At 48.5% G+C, this 19,852-nt stretch overlaps 3 protein-coding genes and 1 pseudogene across 14 annotated transcripts in view; 1 reads left to right on the forward strand and 3 right to left on the reverse strand.

The window, feature by feature from the left end:
- RNF123 (ring finger protein 123) overlaps nt 1-927 on the forward strand; it is a 28,579-nt gene extending 27,652 nt beyond the window's left edge. For 6 of the 9 annotated variants that reach the window (XM_036219771.1, XM_036219770.1, XM_036219768.1 and 3 more), the window contains one exon: nt 160-927. In XM_036219771.1, coding sequence (XP_036075664.1) covers nt 160-704 — 545 coding nt within the window. In that variant the 3' untranslated portion in view covers nt 705-927. The remainder of the gene's footprint in view (nt 1-159) is intronic. The other 3 variants (XM_016149943.2, XM_016149948.2, XM_036219767.1) reach the window with 3 other exon arrangements.
- Nucleotides 897-3,336, reverse strand: GMPPB (GDP-mannose pyrophosphorylase B). Of its 3 annotated transcripts, none has more exons than XM_016149960.2 (9): nt 3,213-3,335; nt 2,967-3,100; nt 2,774-2,854; nt 2,640-2,688; nt 2,357-2,499; nt 1,989-2,147; nt 1,832-1,910; nt 1,630-1,757; nt 897-1,547 (listed from the first exon to the last, which is right to left on the reverse strand). In XM_016149960.2, the coding sequence occupies exons 2-9, from the start codon at nt 3,093-3,095 to the stop codon at nt 1,149-1,151; spliced, it is 1,167 nt and encodes a 388-aa protein (XP_016005446.1). In that variant the 5' UTR covers nt 3,096-3,100; nt 3,213-3,335; the 3' UTR covers nt 897-1,148. The 3 variants fall into 3 exon arrangements, with proteins under 3 accessions (XP_016005446.1, XP_016005447.1, XP_016005445.1); XM_016149961.2 differs by having other exon boundaries at nt 897-1,280; nt 1,365-1,547; nt 2,967-3,335; XM_016149959.2 differs by having other exon boundaries at nt 2,967-3,336.
- A 332-nt stretch (nt 3,337-3,668) lies between these two features.
- The window catches only part of IP6K1 (inositol hexakisphosphate kinase 1), a 36,061-nt gene continuing 19,877 nt past the window's right edge, over nt 3,669-19,852 (reverse strand). For both annotated transcript variants that reach the window (XM_016149955.2, XM_016149956.2), the window contains exons 3-6: nt 13,703-13,913; nt 9,707-9,888; nt 7,486-7,661; nt 3,669-6,961 (exon numbers count right to left, since the gene is read on the reverse strand). In XM_016149955.2, the coding sequence (XP_016005441.1) occupies nt 6,428-6,961; nt 7,486-7,661; nt 9,707-9,888; nt 13,703-13,913 (1,103 nt within the window). In that variant the 3' untranslated portion in view covers nt 3,669-6,427. The remainder of the gene's footprint in view (nt 6,962-7,485; nt 7,662-9,706; nt 9,889-13,702; nt 13,914-19,852) is intronic.
- Nucleotides 13,920-19,846, reverse strand: LOC107513361 (annotated as a pseudogene).

Raw genomic sequence — 19,852 nt, forward strand, 5'->3', positions numbered from 1 at the left:
ACCAGGGAGGGTCAAGGAACAGGGATTTGGGGGGCTGGGCCAAGTCAGGAGTCTGAAGAGCAAATCTCCAGATTAGGGGTACTCAAGAGGCACTGGCTTCCAGGGCCGTGTTTGACCTGACACCTCCTACCACCACCCCCCTCCCGCCCCCCGCACCAGACACAGATTACATCAGTGTTGAGGAGCTGGCTCAGGTAGAACAGATGCTGACACACCTGACCTCTGCGTCTGCCCAGGCAGCAGCTGCCTCCCTGGTGAGTGGCGCCGCAGCACACGGGTCCACCCCATCTGAGTGCACGTTGGCACAACTGTGTGCATGCTACATAGGCACGGTGTGCATCCACTGGTCTGGGCATCCGACCCCAGCCCACCTGCATTCTGCTCCCTGCAGCCCACCAGTGAGGAGGACCTCTGCCCCATCTGCTATGCTCACCCCATCTCTGCTGTGTTCCAGCCCTGTGGCCACAAGTCTTGCAAGTAAGTGGGCCACATGGGCACAGGAGGCTGGAGGGGGATGGGGAGGGAGGAGCATCAGGGATACACAGGCCACCCCCTCCCTCTCCCCCTCCCCCTCCCGTTGTAGAGCCTGCATCAACCAGCATCTGATGAACAACAAGGATTGTTTCTTCTGCAAAGCCACCATCGTGTCTGTAGAGGACTGGGAAAAGGCAGCTAATTCAAGTGCTACTTCCTCGGCAGCGTAGGCATGCTTAGCCCACACAGCAGGAGCCTACCCCCTTGAACCTAGACCCAAGCTGGGCCCTATTTATGAGCTAGCTCCCCTTGCCTTGCCCCCATGACCCCTGCCACATCCAGCCTCCTTGCGTGTGTGTAACCTCATTGGTGGGAGCCCCACCAAGCCCTAATTGTGCCTGAGCTTGACTTTCAGTCAGGGCCACAGTGAGCATTAAATTATTATTCCATACAGCCCTGGCCTGGCCCTTCTTCAGGGAGTAGGCTGTGTGGGGTATGCCTGGCAAAGGTCCTGCCAGATTATGTCCATAGGCGAAGGCAAGTGTCCAACAGCTTTGTCCTCATCCAAGCCTCCCCAGACAAATGGCAGTGAATCCAGGGCCTCCTGACGTGTCAAGCTGGTATTCCCCTTGCCAGTGGGAAAATGGAGGCTCAGCCAGCCCCACAGCAGCCCCTCACATGATGATGCGAGGCTCTGGCACAGACTCGCCAATGGACTTGTGGGGCAGCACGCTGGCCCCGTTGAGGTACAGCTCGTCGTTTACTATGACGTCCTCCCCCAGCACTGTCACGTTCTCCATGCGCACCTCGAGGAGGGAGGGGCAAGCCTTGTCAGTGAGGCAGACATGTTCCCTGCCCTTTTTCCCACCTGGCCCAGCCCAGAGGCTTACCCACTGGCCCACGCGGCAGCGCCAGCCCACGATGCAGGACTCCAGCCAGGAATGGGAGGAGATGTGCGCGTCTCGCAGCACTGTACACCGCCGGATACACACGCCATCCTCCACCACCACACCGGGACCCAGGCTCACGTTGGGGCCAATGCTGCAGTTCTGGCCAATGCGGGCACTTGGGTCCTGAGGACAGTGGGAAAACAAAACTGAGCCATTTGTCCCCCAAGACTGAGGGGATTAATGATGGGCCGGGCAAGGGCCTCACCACAAGCACGTTTCCCACAATGCCAGGGCCTGAGCACAGCTGCTCAGGCTTCTTCTGTCGCAGTGACTGTAGGAAGAGGCACATGCCGGTGAGAAAATCCTTGGGCTGCCCAATGTCCATCCAGAAGCCTGTAGGGAGGGAATGCATCAGGGGGCTCAGCCCAGCCACAGACCACCCCCACCCTGTGGCCTCCCTGCCTCACCCTGCAACTCCATGGCATAGAGCTGCCCCTCCTCAGCCATGACAGGGAAGACCTCCTTCTCAATGGACGTAGGCCGCAGCTGTGGGAGTGGGCAGCTCGTGAGCAGGGTCATAGTGATGGCCTGCCCTAACCCAGCCCACCCACAGTTTGTACACACCTGGATGCGCCGCAGCACGGCAGGGCTTAGGATGTACATGCCCGCGTTGATCTTGTTGGACACAAACACCTGTGGTTTCTCCACGAACCGGTGAATGCGGCCTGTGTCGGCCTCACACACCACCACACCGTACTTGGCGGGTTCTTCCACTTTGGTCACCTGAGTGCAGGGGGACCTCAGGCCTAGTCCAGAGTTCCTGAACCTTGATACGCATGCTGTCCTAAATCTCAAGGGCTGTGTCCCAAATGCTTAATGACATACTGCGAAGCTTGGCACCCACAGCATAAGGGGGTAGTTCAAGGCTGGCGGGGTGGGGGGGGGAGCTGGCCATGGGGGACAGGAGTGCCAAAGAAAGGCCTGGTCCTTACCACAATGGAACCCTCCTGGCCATGGTACCGGTGGAACTGCACCATGGCTTGGAAAGGGAAATCGCAGATCACGTCGCTGTTGAGGACGAAGAATGGGTCTGTAGTCTCAGAGAGCAGATCGCGGGCCAGTGCCAGGGGTCCAGCTGGGGTAGGAGGACAGGTTGCCTTTTTCCTGGGGGTCTGAGACCCTGGATCCAGGCTCAGCAGGCTCCACGCAGTCTGGGTCTTATCCCCCCTTCCCAGCCCTAAACCCTCCCCAAGAGACCTTCCTGTCTCTACAGACCTGTCCCCAGCGGTTCCTCTTCATGGGACATGGAGATTCGGATTCCTAGCTGGAAGGGAGAAGCCCCCGTCAGGTTCCTCCCACCACGGTGGGAGATTGGGTTGGGACGGAGGGACAGGGTCGAGTCGACTCACCCTCTGCTCCTGGGCCTTCATTTCCTTCTCCAGCACCTGAGACATGTAGCTCACAGCCAGAATCACGTGGTCCACTCCTACCTGGTAGAAAGGACAGAATCCGCCAACCGGCGGGCTTAGCCCGAGACAAGAGCGTCCGCCACCCACTTGCCGTCCCTCTTCTTGTCCTACCACGATCCCGGCCGGGCCTTACCGCGGCCAACGCCTCCACTTGGTGCAGCAAGATGGGCTTATTGCAGAAGTCCACCAGTGGCTTCGGGATGCTGAGTGTCAGTGGCCGCAATCGCGTCCCATAGCCGCCCACCAAGATCAGTGCCTTCATCGCGCCTGCAGACGGGCGGCCGGAGAGACTGAGTTCCGGGCTCCGAGGTGTCCGCGGTCCGCCTGGCCGACTCCTGCCGCTCACTCTCGCCGCCGGGCCCGGCCTCGCACCCTTTACCTGCCAGACTGACCGACTCTGGATCTACCTTGTCCACCCAGTCCGCCCTGACGCTGGATGCCGGCCACCACAAACCGGAATGCGACCGACTCCAAACTCAGGCCGACCCGGGCCGGACGATGACGTAAGCCCAGGCGGACCAATTGGCTGCCGTATACGTGGCACGGTCGCTGGCGTCAGAGCGCCGGGGCGCGGCTCCGGCGGACGCAGCCAATGAAAGGTCGAGCGCGCACGGCTGCCATGGGGACCGCAACAGGACCCGCGGGTCAGCTGGCCATTGGCGGATCCAAAGGCGGAACTGGCGCCAAGGGCGAGGCTGCCTTCCTTCCCGGTGCCTGCAGGACCCGCGCCGCCCCGCCGCTTCCGGCCCGGGAGGAGCGAAGGGGCCTGGGGCCGCGGGCCGGGGATGGCTTATCTCCCGGAAAACGTAGGTCTTCACGAAGACACGGACACGCCTGAGTTTCTAGCGGCTTTATTTTGACATACACGACCTTAGACACAAGCAGGGAGGGCAGCGCAAGGTGTACAAAAAGGGGCAGGCAGCTCGGCTCGGCCCAAGGCCAAACACCCCCTACCCCCGCACGCAAGGTCCCGAGAACACGCAACTGCGCCCGGACTCAGTCGGAGCCACGTATCCTATCCCGGCGCAGGCCTCCGGCGACAAAGACAAAAAAAAAAAAATGGAGCAAGAAAGCGATTCCCAAAGGCGAGGGCTTACAGTTCCCGGGGAAGCAAAGGAACCAGGGCCTTCCCTGGGTGCTTCATTTTTTCTTCCTCATTAAAACATTTTTTAAATCGGCACAAACAAAACCAAATTGAACAGCTTTGAAGTTCAAAGATAGCTGCACCTGGGGGCGTGCTCGTGGCCAGGTGTCAGCGAGTCAACAGTGAACTAGCCTAGGCCTTTGGCTCCTTAAAGGAGCCTCCATGCCACTGCACAGGCCCCGATGTGAGGGGAGGGGTGGGGTCCCTGGCAAACGGCCACACTGGTCCCCTTCCTCTTTAAGCACCGCCCGATCCCACCCCACCCCCCAGGGGCTGGTGTCGACTTGGCACAGGGATGCATTATAGAAAGGGGTCACTTGAGCGCTGCAGTTGTGACCCCACGCTGCACTTTGGTCCCAAGTTGGGGCTGGGAAGGCAGGGCCCGGCTGGGACAGGGCTCTGGCAGAGAGCGGTGAGTAGTGGCAAAGCGCATGTGCAGACGTACCCACCACCTACCAGATTAAAGAGCTGGGTCTCCTGATGCCGAAACGGCTCTGCCCTGGGAGGAAGCGGCAAATCCTGGGCCCACTGCTTAGTGCCAGGAAAACACTGAATTTGAGTGCGTACAACCTCTCTCGCTATGAGGTCGGGAATGGGGAGGGGTGGACTGCTCCTAAACTAGAGAACTCAGGAGGCACAGCACATCCCCAGGCTGGAGAGGGAATCCAAGCGGCCCCAGACCCTTCGTCTCAGCCTCTGCCCTGCCAGGAAATAACTGTCTACACTAATGGCTACTGCCCCTACAGCTGAAGCCACAGAATAGTAGTGGAGAGAAGGTGGTCACTGATGACCAATAATAGGCAAGCTGCCCCTCCCAAGAATGGGAACCTGCCCACCACTGGCACCAGGGTCAGAGGACTGAGAGACAAGGTCCATCAAGGTGCCCATTTAAGATATGTGAGGCTGCATCTCTAAGGACCAGAAATTAGTCCATCAGTTATCAAGACCTCTCACAGACACAAGCTGGCAAGCTTACCTTTAATGCCCAAACAGGGACATGCCGAAAGTGACCATGACAGTGGCCCTAGGCTTGGAGGTGAGGGCACTAACCTTGGCAATGGTTAGATGAGTGCAATGTCACCTCCTGGCCACATGTGTTAGAAGTGGCAGGTCTCTGTGCCATTAAGGGTTGGCAGTAAAAATAAAAACTATGAGGAAGGGGTCGCCCACTGGGCCTTCCCTATGCCATTGTCAGTGCTGACACCACACTCCAGGCCCACAGAGGGGGGCACTGGGCCGGCAGGAAAACACCCCCTACAATTCAGTTTGCTACCAGTTCTTTGTAAAAAGGTAGCACCTGCTAAGAAAGGGCACAGGGGTGAAAGCTCCCCTCAGAAATAGGAGAGAGTATTTTGCTGAGGAAAGCATGAGGAAATCAATATTTACTAACGAGGCTACACCCCAAGGGAAGGATCCCAAGAGACAGGGACTGGCAGATAGACAAACAGACAGGCTGAGGGGCCCCAGAACTGTTAAGACAAAACTCTCATTAGCAGTGTCTGGGCACCTGCTCCAGGGCACAATGTCCCTATGTGCAGCTAGGCTTGATTTCTCTCACACAAGCCTGGAGCTCCTCGTAACGGGCTGTTGCGTTGAGCCGGGCCTGGGGAAAGGGGAGCCCCTGAGCCCCGGGAGGAGCACCCCACCCAGAGGCAGCACAGCTCTCGAAGCTGGAGGACAGGGACTCTCACCCACAGTACAAGAACTGCAGATCCTGTTGGGCCAGAGCCACCAGAGACCGGGGCCTGCTGGGACACAGATTTTTCCACAGCAAGCAGAGCAAGAGCCCCTTCAGTGAGGCAAGAGATGGTGAACTCCTTAGGCCAGGATCCTGGTGAGAAAGGCTGGCTGGGGTGTCCACGCAGGAGGAGCAGGTTCAAGTGCCAGAGGGCCTTGGGATCCCAGGGCCCGCCCGCTACCGTAAGCTGACTTCAGCCCATGAATCTAGCCTCATGCAGAAGTTAGAACCAAGGATGGGTCCAGCCATGTGCAGCCGGGAGCATCAAAGAGTGGCTGACACCCGCGACACTAGAACATCCCCAAGATGGGCACTCAACTTCTCTACTACTGAGGAAAAAGAGATGAGTGGGCATAGAAGAGCCCTGCAGCCACAGACCTCAAAAACGTAGGCAAGAGAAACCAGTGTCCAAGGGCTGTTCCCTGTCCCTGCTGCCAAGCCCACCAGGGGCAAATCTTCCTTCCTAAGACAGCCGGGACACGGCAGTCAAGAGCTGTAGAGCTAAGGAGCCTGGCTGAGAGGATGTGTGTTCTGCCCTCTTTCACTTTATATATATATGGATTCCAGGCTACAGCTAAAAACATTTCTTTTAGTTTACACCAAAGAGAAATATAACCCTTTAAAAGCAAGTCTGTATCCTCACGGCGAGTTCAGATCAATGGTCCCTGCCTGCGGGTGGAGAAGAAGGGGCTCTGGAGGCCCAGAGCTGGGCCTACTGGTTTTCGTCCCGCATCTGTTCTATGATGCTGATGAGGTTCTCTAGGCCAAACACATAGCCTCGGTCCGGCCCGTCATGCACGGTGGGATCATCCCGGAAGCCCTTGAACGTGCTGTGTGCAAAGTCGATCATGCGGACATCCACCTTGGGTGGAGTGGAGGGGCCCGCCTCGGGGCTGGTGCTGCTGGGGCTGGTGCTAGGGCCACAGGGTGATGCCACCTCAGGCACCCCTGTGTCCAGGTGCTTGAGACGCATCTCGGACCGGCGTTCCAGGTAGGACTCAGCCCGGCACTCCTTGCCATCATAGATGACAAGCAGGGAACTGGAGTAGAAGCGGTAGGAGGCCTGCCGTTCCAACACTGCTTTCAGGCCCCGCAGTTTGCTCAGGATGGGCTCGAAAAGGTCGCGGCGCAGGTCCAGGCCGTTGTGCAGGTACTGATAGAGGGCATTGCAGAAGCCTTCGATGGAGAGCCCACGGCCGTAATACTTGTTCCTGCAGAGGTAATGCCCTGTGTCTAGCTGGTACACCTGAAACCCCAGGAGACAGACAAGGGTGAGTGCCAGAAGTCGGGCAAGCACTGTCTGGAAAGTACTTCTGACCAACCTGAGCTTTCCTGCTCGCCCCTCCACAACTGAGGTGCGCGGGCCAGGTTCACCTCAAGTGTTCCTACAGTTAAGCCAGGAGGGAGCAGGCCCACGCCTGCAGGTTCTCTGCCATCACCTTGGAAGCCCTTCTCCCGGCTGCCCTGGGGCCCGCTGGACTCAAACTAAGAACTTACTGACCAACAAGAGTCTCACGCTAAAGTCAAGGCAACAGGCTCTCACAGCAGCTCTGTACCTGAAGCCCAGACCAAGGGCACCAGGAAAGGACAAGAAGAAGGGTCAAGAAACATACTTCTAAGGATGTACTCAGCACCTCCCTCCCCATTAGAGAAGATTCTGGACCAATGTGGTCAAGGCGGACACTCGGCAGGGGTAGCAGACAGGTCCGTGGCAACTGAAAACATACCAGCAGCAGCACCTAGGCTCTCACCAGACAGGAGGCAACTCACCTGCATGCCACAGACCCTGACACCCAGCGTGGCTGACGTACTCTGCTCGCACTTCCTCATCTGCCGGGCTGCCTTCTCAGCTGAGGCGTCATCACCATGCTGCCGGGTGCCCATCTTCAGGTCCAGCACACAGGGGTACTTGAAGTGGTGCACCACGTTCTCAAGCAGGAGGAATTCTGGGCCACGGTCAAGGAGAATGACAACCACACTTACCACCAGCAACGGCCAGGAAAGCACAAGCGAGTTTTCCTATAAAAGGAGGCAGTCTCATCTAATGCAATTCGTATTCACCTCACAAACTCTCAAATGTGAGCTCACACCACTGGCTTATTAGTTCTTTAAAAAAATTTTTTACTGTGGTAAAATATACATAAAGTTTGCCATTTTAAATATATTTAAGTGTACAGTTCAGTGATATTAAGTAGAATCACATTCTTGTGCAACTGTAACCACCATCCACCTCCAGAACTTCATCTTCCCAAACAGAAAATGTGCCTATTAAACACTAACAATACGCATCTCTCTCCCCCTCAGTCCCTGGGAATCACTATTCTACTTCCTGTTTCTATGAATCTGCCTATTTTAGGTACTTCATCTAAGTGGAGTCATGATATTTGTCTGTTTGTGTCTGACTATATCACTTAACATAATGTTTTCAAAGTTCATTCATATTGCAGCATGTGACAAAATTTCGTTCCTCTTCATGGCTGAATGATATTCCACTGTGTGTTTATACCACATCTGTTCATGTCATCATTTTAATTTTACTCTTTGGATTCATCTTACAGCCATACAAACTAAAAAATAAAAAAGATTTGGCAAATTCACATCCATCGCTGGCACCATCAATAAATGAAGTCCTCACTCAAGCAAGCGCTTCACCCATGCCTAGGAAATAAGGAAGACACCTCTGTAGCACTACAAAAATGAGAAATTAGATTTAACATTCTCAAATGGAAATCTTTAGAAAAAGTTGGTTTAAATTCCTATGTTGCCATTTTCTGTCTTAACTTCAAACCGGCAACCTGTATCTTTAAAATTTATCCCTTAGTACTTCTAGGATCATTTGCTACAAACAGCTCTATGGTCCTGACTCCTATCATTTATATATTCATGTCTCCATTTAATCTACTGTCTGCGACAATCCTAGATAAAGGTACAGGCTTGTCACATGTCTGCCAAAAGCCCTTGGGACTCGCAACTGGACTTTAATTCCATATCTGGAAACTATTTCATGATCAAATAATCTTAGAGGACAAGAAGACACTCAGCATCATGCTGACGATGAAAATGTTAACATTTAATTCTTTAAATAACTTATAGAAAACCATTCAATCTGGCCTTTAATTAATCTCATCACCTGCTATAAGTGAAAATAAAACTTAAAGAAAGCTGTAGAAAACCTCACAGTACCTGAGAGCCTCGGCTCTTGAATCCTGCTTTGGCCACTTACTGACTGGGCAAAACACTTACTTCCTGTGCTTCCCTTCATCGAAAGATGAAAATCCTAATAGTTCTTCCTTTAAAAGACTGTCATGAAAACTGAGTAAATACAAATGAAGTGCTCAGCACACTCCCCCTCCCAGTTTCTCAGTATAAGTTATCGTCTACTACTGCAAAACACTGAATGATTATAAGGATTCGCATCTCATAATACTTTTAACTTTAACATCTTAAAATTATTTAACATTGTACAGGTATGGTGTTTAAATTTTTTTTAAAAACCAAACATTTTACTTCTAAATTACTATCTTGGGAGGGAAGAAATACACGTGTGTGCGCACAAACACACGCACCTAATTCTAGACATGGACTAATTCAGTAGCTGCTAGCCACATCTGGTGATTTAAATTTAAAGCTTAACTGATTAAATTTATTTATTCAGTAACTCAAGTCACAGCAGCCACACTGTATATACTCAATGTGCTAGTGTCTACCACACTAATAAAAAGCACAGATACAGAATACTTCCATTGTCCCAGAAAGTTCTATTGGACAGCACTCTTCTAGACTGCCAAGTTTAATATTCAGCCTTAGCGACTCCCAAAGGCAGAACAACAACATGTTGATGAAATGAGAGGACGAGAAAGAAGAGCCTATGAAAAAAGGAGATGAGAACAAAAGAGGGGACCCCGAGCAGTGGGCCTCAGCCACGGTCCTGGAAAGCACCCTGTCACAGGCCCCGCGGCAGACACCGCTGAAGAAGCAGTAACAAGGATACTGTAGAGCTTCCGGTCCTTGGACTCGGAGCGCATGCGGCTCAGCTGCTGCTTGTGACAGCGCAGGCTCCAGGGGTTGTGGCTGATCTTCTCAGAACTCAGACCGCTGTTGCCATCTAGCATCTGGAAAGGGACATCCGAGTGGCTATGCAGCTCCACCTTTGGGCTCTTTCCCTCCTGGGAGCTAAGGAAGAAAAACATACACATTGCTAACAGGCTCGGACAAGTCTCCCTCTGGGGTCGCACTGTACAGGGTGGGTCAGGCCTAATCTGTTACCCACAGACCCTGTTGGTGGGTGGAGTGGCGGCCCCAGATGCACGAGCACGTACAAATGAGTAAACGGTATTAGTGTGTCTCCAAACAATGTCCAAAAAACAATTATTTGCATTAAACTGTGTGATGAAGATACCACTTCGCACCCAAAGGGAGGCTAGTCCAAAAATAAACTGGCATGAGCTTGGAGGAGGAGGAGAAACTGCAGCTCTCATGTGCTGCTGGTGGAAATGTGCAGTGCTGCAGCCACTGCAGGAAAGGCTGGTGGTGCCTCGAAAAAAGTTAAACACAGAATTATCGTGTGATCCAATAAATACCTAAAGAACTGGAAACAGAAAAACAGGTACTTTAAACCAATGTTCACAACAGCATTACTGTAAATGAGAGCTGGAAACCACCCAAGTGTCCATCAGTGGATGAAAGGACAAACATATGCATACAATGGAATAGTATTCGACCACAAAAAAATTAAATGCTTGATACACGTAAAACTTGGATGAACCTCGAAACATTCTGCTAAGTGAAATGAGCCACACACAAAAGGAGAAATATGGTGTGATTCCACTTATACAAGGTAGCAGCAAATTCATAGCAACAAAAAGTAGAATGGCAGTTGCCAAGGGTTTGGGGCGGGAAGAACAGAGTTTACTGTTTAATATGTGCAGAGCTCCTCCTGGGGATGGTAAAGTCATCCTGCAAATGGACAGTGGTGATGGCTGCACAACAATGTGAATGTACTTACTGTCACTGGACTGTATGCTGAGAAAAGGTTGAAAATGGTAAATTTTATGCTAGGTGTATTTTACCACAGAAATTGGTAAGCATATAACTTCACACTTAACGAATATAGCATGGAGCACAGAATGCCGCCGTCAAGGGCAGGAGAAACTATTCTTTCAGACAAGAGCGTAGCACCCACAATATCTATAAGAGAATCTTTAGGAAGACGTGAAGAAAGCAGATGCTGACGTTATGCTTATGAACGTCTGTCTGCCTTTGTACTGGGCCTGGAAGAAAGAGGGAAGTTTCAGAAAAGAAAGGGCAAGACCCAAGGAACCTGAGTTTCTCAGTGGACAAGATTTGCACCTGTGGAAAGCATGAAGCCATCTGAGTATGGGAATTTTGTTTCTAAAATAAGTCAAACTGCAAAGGGGGTTTGGTGAGAAAATGCCTCCAACTGAAAAGGCTGTAACTTCACCACAACTTCATTTCCCCCAACATAAAAGTCTTGGCCTGAAGTAACCTGCATCGCTGCTTCGCACTCTGCCGAGTCGTGAAAAGCGAAGTGCTGGCGAAGCCACGTGCCCTGGAAACGGCAGAGACCATGTGCGCCGCGGGAGTGTCCATGCCACTCCCCTCTCAGGACTGCTGGCCTCTCCTCCAGCTGTGGAATGGGTCAGCGTCAAGGTGACCACCAGGGCCAGTGCGTGCCAGAAATGCTGGTGCTCCCCAGCAGGGGGGCTGGGCCGGCTGGGTGACACTGGCTAGGAGGCGCTGACAGAGATCCCACTGCTCTTCAACTAGAAGCAGAGGAGCTGTCGGTGCCTCGCAGCGTGACAAAACTATTTCCTTCTGGAGAGGGCACTGCTGCGGCCATTCATGGATGTCTTTTTGTAATCTCCTTTAAGAATCGGCAGGTGGACTTACTTGCCAGGTCAACCAAGGAAGTTTTGTGTGTCTACACAGGGCACCCATGGCCCCTGGCACGACCCTTGGTTGTAGCCCTGGCCCTAAGGAAGAAACACACTCTACTCCTGGGAGTGACTTAGAGACGCTGCTAACAAGCCCAACGGAAGTCTGGTCACTGCAGACAGAGATGTTACCTTCAGAGCAGGGCCTTGAACCTGGATATGGGCAGACCTTGTGATTCTATGTTCTCTGGCTTTTCGCCAGATGACGTAGGAAATAATTTCTGTACCTTAGGAAGACAAAAGAAAGCCCGCTCGAAGAGCTGTTCAGAGCAGCATCAACTGCCAGCTATGGGCTTGGGGACCATTCTTTGTCACCTGAACGACCAAGCGTAGGTCCCACAATCAGTCATAAGGAAGCCCCATGGGAAATGAAGAGGTGGCCCAGGAAGCCGTGCTCTGCAGGCCGGAGTCCATGTTCCACAGAACGTTCAGTATCTGGAGACCCCGACACAAAGTAGAGATGATGCCCTATTCTGGCATCAGAGATGCAGACCTGGCCACCAAGGACCCCAACCGAGGACACAAGAAGTGAGAAACCACACTCTCAGTCAGAGCCCCGTGGGGCTCTGGGCTCCTTGAGGAATGTGTGCTCCCTCCCATCAGAGAGGATGGCCAGGTGTGCCGTGTGCTGCTGGTCTGACGTCAGAGACACACTGTGGGCTGCCACATCTAAGAAAAGCCCACCTCCAACTGAGTCAGGCCGCAGGGCATCCTAGTCATAGAAACTCACTTTTGAGTGAAATTGAATATAATTTAATCATACAATTTTGATTTCACTTTGTTTCTGGAAGCTCACATTCCTTTTAGTTTACATTAGTTTATTTTGGGGGGTTTTGTTTCATTTTGTTGTAATTCAGTGGTTCTTTAGTATATTTGCAAGGTTGTAAAATATGACCACTATCTAATTTTTAGGACGATCCATCACCCCATCACCATTAGCAGTTACTTCCCACCCTCCCATCCTCCCCCAGTCCCTGGCACCCACTAACATGCTATCTCTATGGATTTGCTTATTCTGAACATTTACATAAACAGAATCATAAACATGGTTGCTTGTGTCTGGCCTCTTTCACTGAGCATATTTTCAAGGTTCATCCATGTTGCAGCATGTGTCATACTCCACTCCTTTTTACAGCAAAGTAACGTTCTACTGTATGGATAGACCACATTTTATTTATCCATTCATCAGCTGATAGACACTTGGGTTGTTTCCACTTTTTGGCTATTAGGAACAATGTCGCCACGAACATCTGTGTATGAGTTTTGTGTATGAATATGTTTCTTCAATTCTCTTGGGTATATACCTAGGAGAAGAAATGCTGTGTTTCACTTTTAAAAGAATTCACTGTTTTCCAGCGTGGCTACACTATTTTACATTTCCATCAACAATGTGGGAAGGTTCCAATTTCTCTACTTTCTCATCAACACTTTTATTGTCTGTCCTTTTGATTATAGCTACCTAGCTACCTTAGTGGGAGTTCACATTTTTTGCCTGAAATATGAAGAAACATAATTCTTTGACAACTTTCCTAATTCACAAGAAACATCTATGTCCAATGCAATAAACTAAATTTCAGGTGCGGGGAAAGGGTTAATGGCTGATAGAGCGTCTCAGAGAGGCCTGACGCCAAAGCCCTTAAAGAACACTGGTCTGGATGGCCTGGTACTCCTGGGCTCCGACATATTCCAGATTAGAAAGCTGCTGCAGCCTCTCAGGGGATCGATGCATTTTGACAAGTCTTGGGGGTATGACACATGACAAAGCTGGAGGGCGCAGGGCGTCCTTGCTTCCCAAGAGTTTGGAGAGCTGCATCTCTTAAGCAGCTATAGCCGTAATGAGGCGGGCATCGCTGGGGCGATGTGGCACACAGTGGATGGCTGCACCTACGTGGGTGGCCCGGAAACACCAGCCACTTCCCCAAACTTGGGCCCCGCTTCCCCGCACATGGTACGTCAGGACTCTAGAAATGTCTTGAGCATCTATGCTGACGGGGCCAGAGATGCGCCCTCAGACCTGCTCACCACCCCTCTACCTCTCAGAGGTCTCAAAGGACAGGCTGGCTTTCTCCTCCTTGTGGTCACTGCCACTGCCTGACCGATGCAGGCTCCGGCGGGAATGCTTGCGTCGAGGTTGCTCCCGCTCTGGGGTGTCATCCTGTTCCACGGTCTCACTTTCCACGTAAGGGTAGGCCACCAAGTTGATGTAACCATCACTGTCCCCCTCAAAACAGACAGACACCACACCTGTTGAAAAGAAGACGGCCGGTCAACAAAGGTCCACACAGGCTGGATCCATGCAATACGCACTGCTGACACTGACATGACCTGCCCTGAATGAACTGTCGCTCGAGGTAGGAACAATGACCAGCAGACATCGTTCCAGAAAACAGCTGACTATGCATTCCCACTCTAAGTCTGTTACTTACCTTTGATCTTGGATAAATCTGTATTTATTTCCATTCTCTTACTTTCAATTACTGACTTCTGTACCATTCAAAAGAACTGTGCTCCCTCGGTGACATCCACGCCTGACATAATTTAACCCTCTACTTACTGAACTGCTCTATGATGCTGTCATTTCCTGTGTCCTCTTCTAGATCTGAGTTTCCTTCTGCCTGACAGTGTCACCTAGAGACCTCAAGACTTCTCCCTCCAAGAAAGTCCTAAAAGTATGTCTCCTGCCCACACTGATCATCAGGCGATTCTAATCTTACCAGACAGAACTTCTGCTCACCAAACTACTGGCATTCTTAAGTTGAGACGGCTTTGTATTTTCCATGCTGTACTCATGCAAAACAGCTTGTTGCATCCATTTTTATTAAACAGGTTGTTCATAGTTTCTTCCAGATCATTACCAAAGCAGTTAAAATGCGATACCTAGAAACCTAACTCAAGGAGGAAGGTTTCTGGCTTTTTTAACATCCAGACTGCACTGCCTTCTAACTTCTGCATCCAACCTTCTGTCTGCTGTGTCTCTCTTCACTCTTGGTGTGCACAACTAGCTCTATAATGTGAAGATCTGCAAGAAGCATTTATGAATATATCAATATGCCAGACCAAGGATAGCCTTCTCTTCAGCCCATTTCCTTCTCCAAAGGGGCACTGCTCTAACCCCTAGACCCTTTTAGGGGAAAAAAAAAAAAAAATTCCTTGAAACATCAAAGTGAAATGGGTTATTTTTACATTCCCATTACACTGCTCAAACATATGCTTCGCTTTAGGGGGCTTCACGTCAGTACTCCGGCTTTCTTATACAGACCACTGCCTCTCCTGAAGCCCTGCACCTCTGAACTCCCTCTCTGTCTTTACCAGTCTCAAGTCTGTTCAAACCTGAATGCCCTCTGGTCTACGACCTTGTCTCCTGGGCACTCCCCATGCTCTGATCTAGAGTGTCCTCTAGGTCTGCCACACAGCTCCCATGCTGACTCCCTCTCTGCTGCAGCAGACCAGAGTGAAAACTATCTTCCATGATCCTCTACTTCCAGTTCTTGGCTTACTCCTATTAGAGTGGAATACTCAAGTAACTTCCTAAGGAAGGGTGTTCAGGAGATCAATTTTCTGAGTTCTTTGCAGGATTTTATTCAACTCCAGTACTTTATTGCTAGTTTGGCTGAAGACGGAATTCTACATTGTGTGCAAATAAAGAGTTTTACTTCTTCCTTTCCAATTCAGGTGCTTTTGATCATTTCATTTTTTGCCTAACTGCCCTGGCCAGAACCTCCAGTAAAATGTTGACTAGAAATGGAGAGCATGGACAACCCTTATCTTATTCTTGATCTCTGCGGGGAACGCCACTATTTGATCATTAAGTATGATGCTAGCTGTAGGTTTTTCACAGATGCCTTCTATCAGGTTGAGGAACTTTCCTCCTATTCCTAGTTTGCTGAGAATTTTGTTATTTTATCAAGAATGGATGCTGGATACTATCAAACGCTTTTCTTGCATTTATTGAGATTATCACTTTTTTTTTTTAGGTTATTAATATGATACATTAGTTTAGCTTTTGAATGTTAAACCTACCTGCAACCTACCCTGCATTACTCATCTCAACCCTACTTGGTTGCAACATATTACCCTTTTAACATATTATTGGATTCAGTCTGCTAAAACTTTGTTCAAATTTTTTATATCTCGGTCCTTGAGGGACATTTACTTTCTTATAACAGACTTACAGAATGAGCTGAGGCATATTCCCTCTTCGGTTTTTTGGAAAAGTTTGTGTAGAACTGGATAATATTTCTTTTTTAAATCTTTGGTAGAATTTACCACGGAAGCCGTGGGGGTGGGCCTGGAGTTTCTTTGTTAGAATGCTGTAACTCTCACTTTGATTTGTTTAATAGACAGGACAATCTAGATTATTTCTTCTTGAATGAGTTGTTACAGTCTGTTTCTTTTAAGAAATTGTCTAGTTCATCTAAGTTGTAGAATTTATTGGCACAAAGTTGTTCACAATATTCTTTTATCTTTTAAACATCAACAGAATGTGTTTCCAGTTTTTCATCACCTCAAACAAAACTCGTAACCATTAAGTAATCACTCTCCATCTCCCCCTTGCCCAGAATCCTGAGTAACCCCGACTCTGTCTCTACAAATATGCCTATTGTAGGTATTTCATGCAAGTGGGACCATGTAATTTTTGTCCTTTTGTGCCTGTCTTGTTTCACTTAGCAACATGTTTTCAGGGTCCATACATCTTGCAGCCTATATCAGAGCTTCATTTCTTTTTACAGCTGAATACTAACTATTCCAGTGTAAATACATAGCACGTGTGGTTTATCCATTCATCCGTCAATGAACACTTGGGTTGTTTCCACCTTTTGGCTATTGTGAATAAGGCTTCTGTGAATATTAGCTTACAGGTATGCGCTTGAGTATTTTCTGTTCTTTGAGAATTATCCCTAGGAGTAGAAGTGCTGGATCGTGTGGTAATTCTGCGGTTAACTTTTTGAGGAATTGTCAAACTTTTCTGTAGCAGCTGTACCAGCTATATTCCTATTTCTGCACATCCTTGTCGACACTTATTTTTCATTTTTAAAATAAATTATTATAGACATCCTGGTGTGAAGTGGTACCTCATTGTGGTTTTGATGTGCATTTTCCTAATGACTAATGATGTTGAATATCTTTTCGTATGCTTATTGGGCATTTGTGTATCTTCTCTGGAGAAATGTTTAAGGCTGTTCCTCATCCTTCGGTCCTTCAAATCTCCCCAGATAGTCCTTCCCTGATCACCTCATAGCAAGTGTTCTATTCCGGAAGCCTTACTATTTTTAGCTGCAGAAACTTAGTTTCTTCATAGCATTTATCACAATCTCTAACTGTTTGGACTATGTTTGTTTACTCTTTCTCACATTAGCATGTAAGCTCCTTGAAGGTATGGACTTTTTTTTTTTTTTGCCTTTTACACTAATGAGCACAGGATCTGGCATTTAGTAGATGCTCAAAAAATATCTGATAAACGAATGAGGCAAAGTTTTGCATAAGGATACAGAAGCCTAGATCTTCACATCCAGTACTACAGAATGTTATCGGCATTTTTCATTAGCTTGGTTGAGTTTTTAAATTACCTGTGTGTCTGGCAATACAGATGTGTGTATATATGCGTGGGTTAGTATATATACATGTATTTTCTAGATCTGTCTACTAAAAGGGCCTAAAAGTAATGATATTCCAGTACTACTCAGTATATCTAGTGCCAAGATCTTATCTTTTCTAAACACTATTCCTACAAAAAAAGAAAACAGAGTTCTTTAAGAGAAATGGTTGGTTCCTTAATGGAGGAGGAAAAATACAAGACAAGCCCGGAGAATTCTGTAGTATAACCGAAAGTAAAAAATGTAGTAAAATATATGGGAGTATACGTCACAAGAACATAAGAGCCAATGTAAAGAGACCCAGTGACCAAATCAAGGATAATTTGAGCAATAAAATATTAAGTCCATACCAATAAATGGATGAGAAGGGATGATTCTTCCTTACAGAATTGTAATTCCTTCCAATTAATACAGAAAGAATGATAGAAACATAAGTCACTATGAGGCATGCATCACAGTAATAATTGCTGTAGGCAAGAACTATTGATGGATTCTAAAATTAGTGGACTAAAGAATGATAAAAAGCAGAATATCTGTAGTCTCAAAGTGTCTCCCCTAAGATATTCATTAATTACAACAGGAAAAATAATAGCTTTACAGTGGAGAAGCCTGGCTGACAGCACCTAAACCAAGTGAACAGAGTTAAATCACCAGTAACAAAACATGTACCCTCGACATGATGAGCTGAGGAAAACAGAGGGTCATTTCTGTTGCCCAAAATATATAACCTCAGTCTGGTCATGAGGAAATATAAGCCAAGTCTACATTTAGGGACATTCTACAAAATAACTGCTAGGACTCTAAGTGTCGACGTCACGAGAGACAAAGAAAGACTGAGAAACTATCCCAGAGTGGAAGAGACTAAGGAGTAAATACAATGTGAAATCCTGAACCAGAATAAGGACATAAGTGGGAAAACAGCCAAAATTTGAATACGGTGTACGGATTAATTAATAGTATTATATTAATGTCCATTTCCCGGCTTAGGTAATTATAAGTTGTACTATGATTATTTTTTTTAATATGATGCATTTATTGATACGTAACTTTGATTATAGTATAAGTCCCTTTACCAATAATACACATGTAATAGCACCATTTTTAAAATCTAAACCCTTTAAAATTGAAATTCATTTAAGGATCTTGTAAGCAGTGTGAAAAGGGGGCCGGTTTTTTGCAGGCCCTCACCCACTCTGTATGGTGGCTGGCACCGTCGTACTGCATGGTCACGCTGCAGCCTCCTTTCTGCTGGAGCAGACCACGGCACATTTGCCACAGTGAGTTCATTCCCAGTGAGCCAGAGGCTCTTCCCAAGAGCAGAGATCATGGAGACAGCAGCTTCTTAACTTTACTGCTTCCCCCTTTTAGTTGAAGAAAAGCTATCTCTACCCAGCTATTTATAAGGGTTAAATTTACAGCATTATGCTTCTGGCCAGACAGAACAAAAAACATGCAATGCTCCCTTCTCCTTTAATGTGACTCATCATTTGGACACTGAACTTCATTTGAGTCTTTAGGACATTCTTCCAAATTAAAGTAATACTCAGCTGATATTCATCGAGGGGCTGTTCTTTAGTCTGCTAACTTAGGAGTCAAGGTTTTCTGGCATGCTCTTGACTGCTGAATGCATGTAGACAGTGGATAGGACCCAGGAGTGGTCACAGAGCAGCTGGTACAGGGGCAGGGGAGGGGAGGCGGGGTGTGCGATGATCACGATGTCTGTCAGCACCTTGTAATCTTTCCCAAGACTGAATTTAAGTCCAGTGTACTGAGCAATAAAGCAGCGGGCTTATCAGCTTGGATTATGTTGGTTACATGCAAGTGCGCATCTGGCACTCAAATCACCTCGCAGAGACCATCAACCATAGCTTTCAATTCATACATGTTTTAAAACACCATCTCAGCAGGACTCGAGAGCTCCATCGACATCGTGGGAGCATTACAGGAAACGGCATACAGGAACTCTACAATTTTTGCAACTTTTCTGTAATGTAAAATTTATTTCAAAATTAAAGGTAAAAACCCTATGCTGTTGGTCTTTGAAATATATGAATTGGACCAATAATATTTTCCATTTCCTTTCAATAAATTGGACTGCATTTGATTTAAAAAGAAGGACCAGTTTTAGTTTCACTGGATTGTATTTTTGAGAAAGTATATTTATTATTTTTCTAGTGAAAATGCAGCCAAAGCAAAGAAAATCAAGTAGATACCATGGATTCACTTCGGCTTTTAAAGACTTCTGGTCCCCAGTCTGAAAGAAGGCTGAAGCAGGGGGACACTGAACCAGTACTACGACTGACACTCTGTCCCCAGGAGGCACCTCGATCCCAACCTGTCCCAATTCTGGAAGATGTGATTTTGAAAATCTTTCTCTGGAACTGGCCTCAACTCCCTCTCCTTAGCAGCAGGACTCCATGCGCTAGCACGGCCTGTGCTTTCAGCCCCAAATTTTGCTTAACGAAGTGACTGAGCTGCTTTGAGACAACGGAGACCTACGATCACATCGCAGGGCAAACAAAACAAGGAAAACTGAGTGGAGGGCCGAGCCCAAGGCTGCTGCTCTCTCCAAACTGGCCAGTGACTAAC

The sequence above is a fragment of the Rousettus aegyptiacus genome, unplaced genomic scaffold (assembly GCF_014176215.1).
Source record: "Rousettus aegyptiacus isolate mRouAeg1 unplaced genomic scaffold, mRouAeg1.p scaffold_m13_p_4, whole genome shotgun sequence".
In the NCBI taxonomy this organism is placed as follows: Eukaryota; Metazoa; Chordata; class Mammalia; order Chiroptera; family Pteropodidae; genus Rousettus; species Rousettus aegyptiacus.

Bases quoted from the DNA above. Each gene is read 5' to 3' on its own strand.
- GMPPB (XM_016149959.2), bottom strand. From the start codon at position 3,095: ATGAAGGCACTGATCTTGGTGGGCGGCTATGGGACGCGATTGCGGCCA. The intron at 2,689-2,773 runs GTGAGTCGACTC...TCTCCCTTCCAG, and splicing joins TGAAGGCCCAGGAGCAGAGG to CTAGGAATCCGAATCTCCAT. The intron at 1,911-1,988 runs GTGTGTACAAAC...CCACTCCCACAG, and splicing joins CCGTGCTGCGGCGCATCCAG to CTGCGGCCTACGTCCATTGA.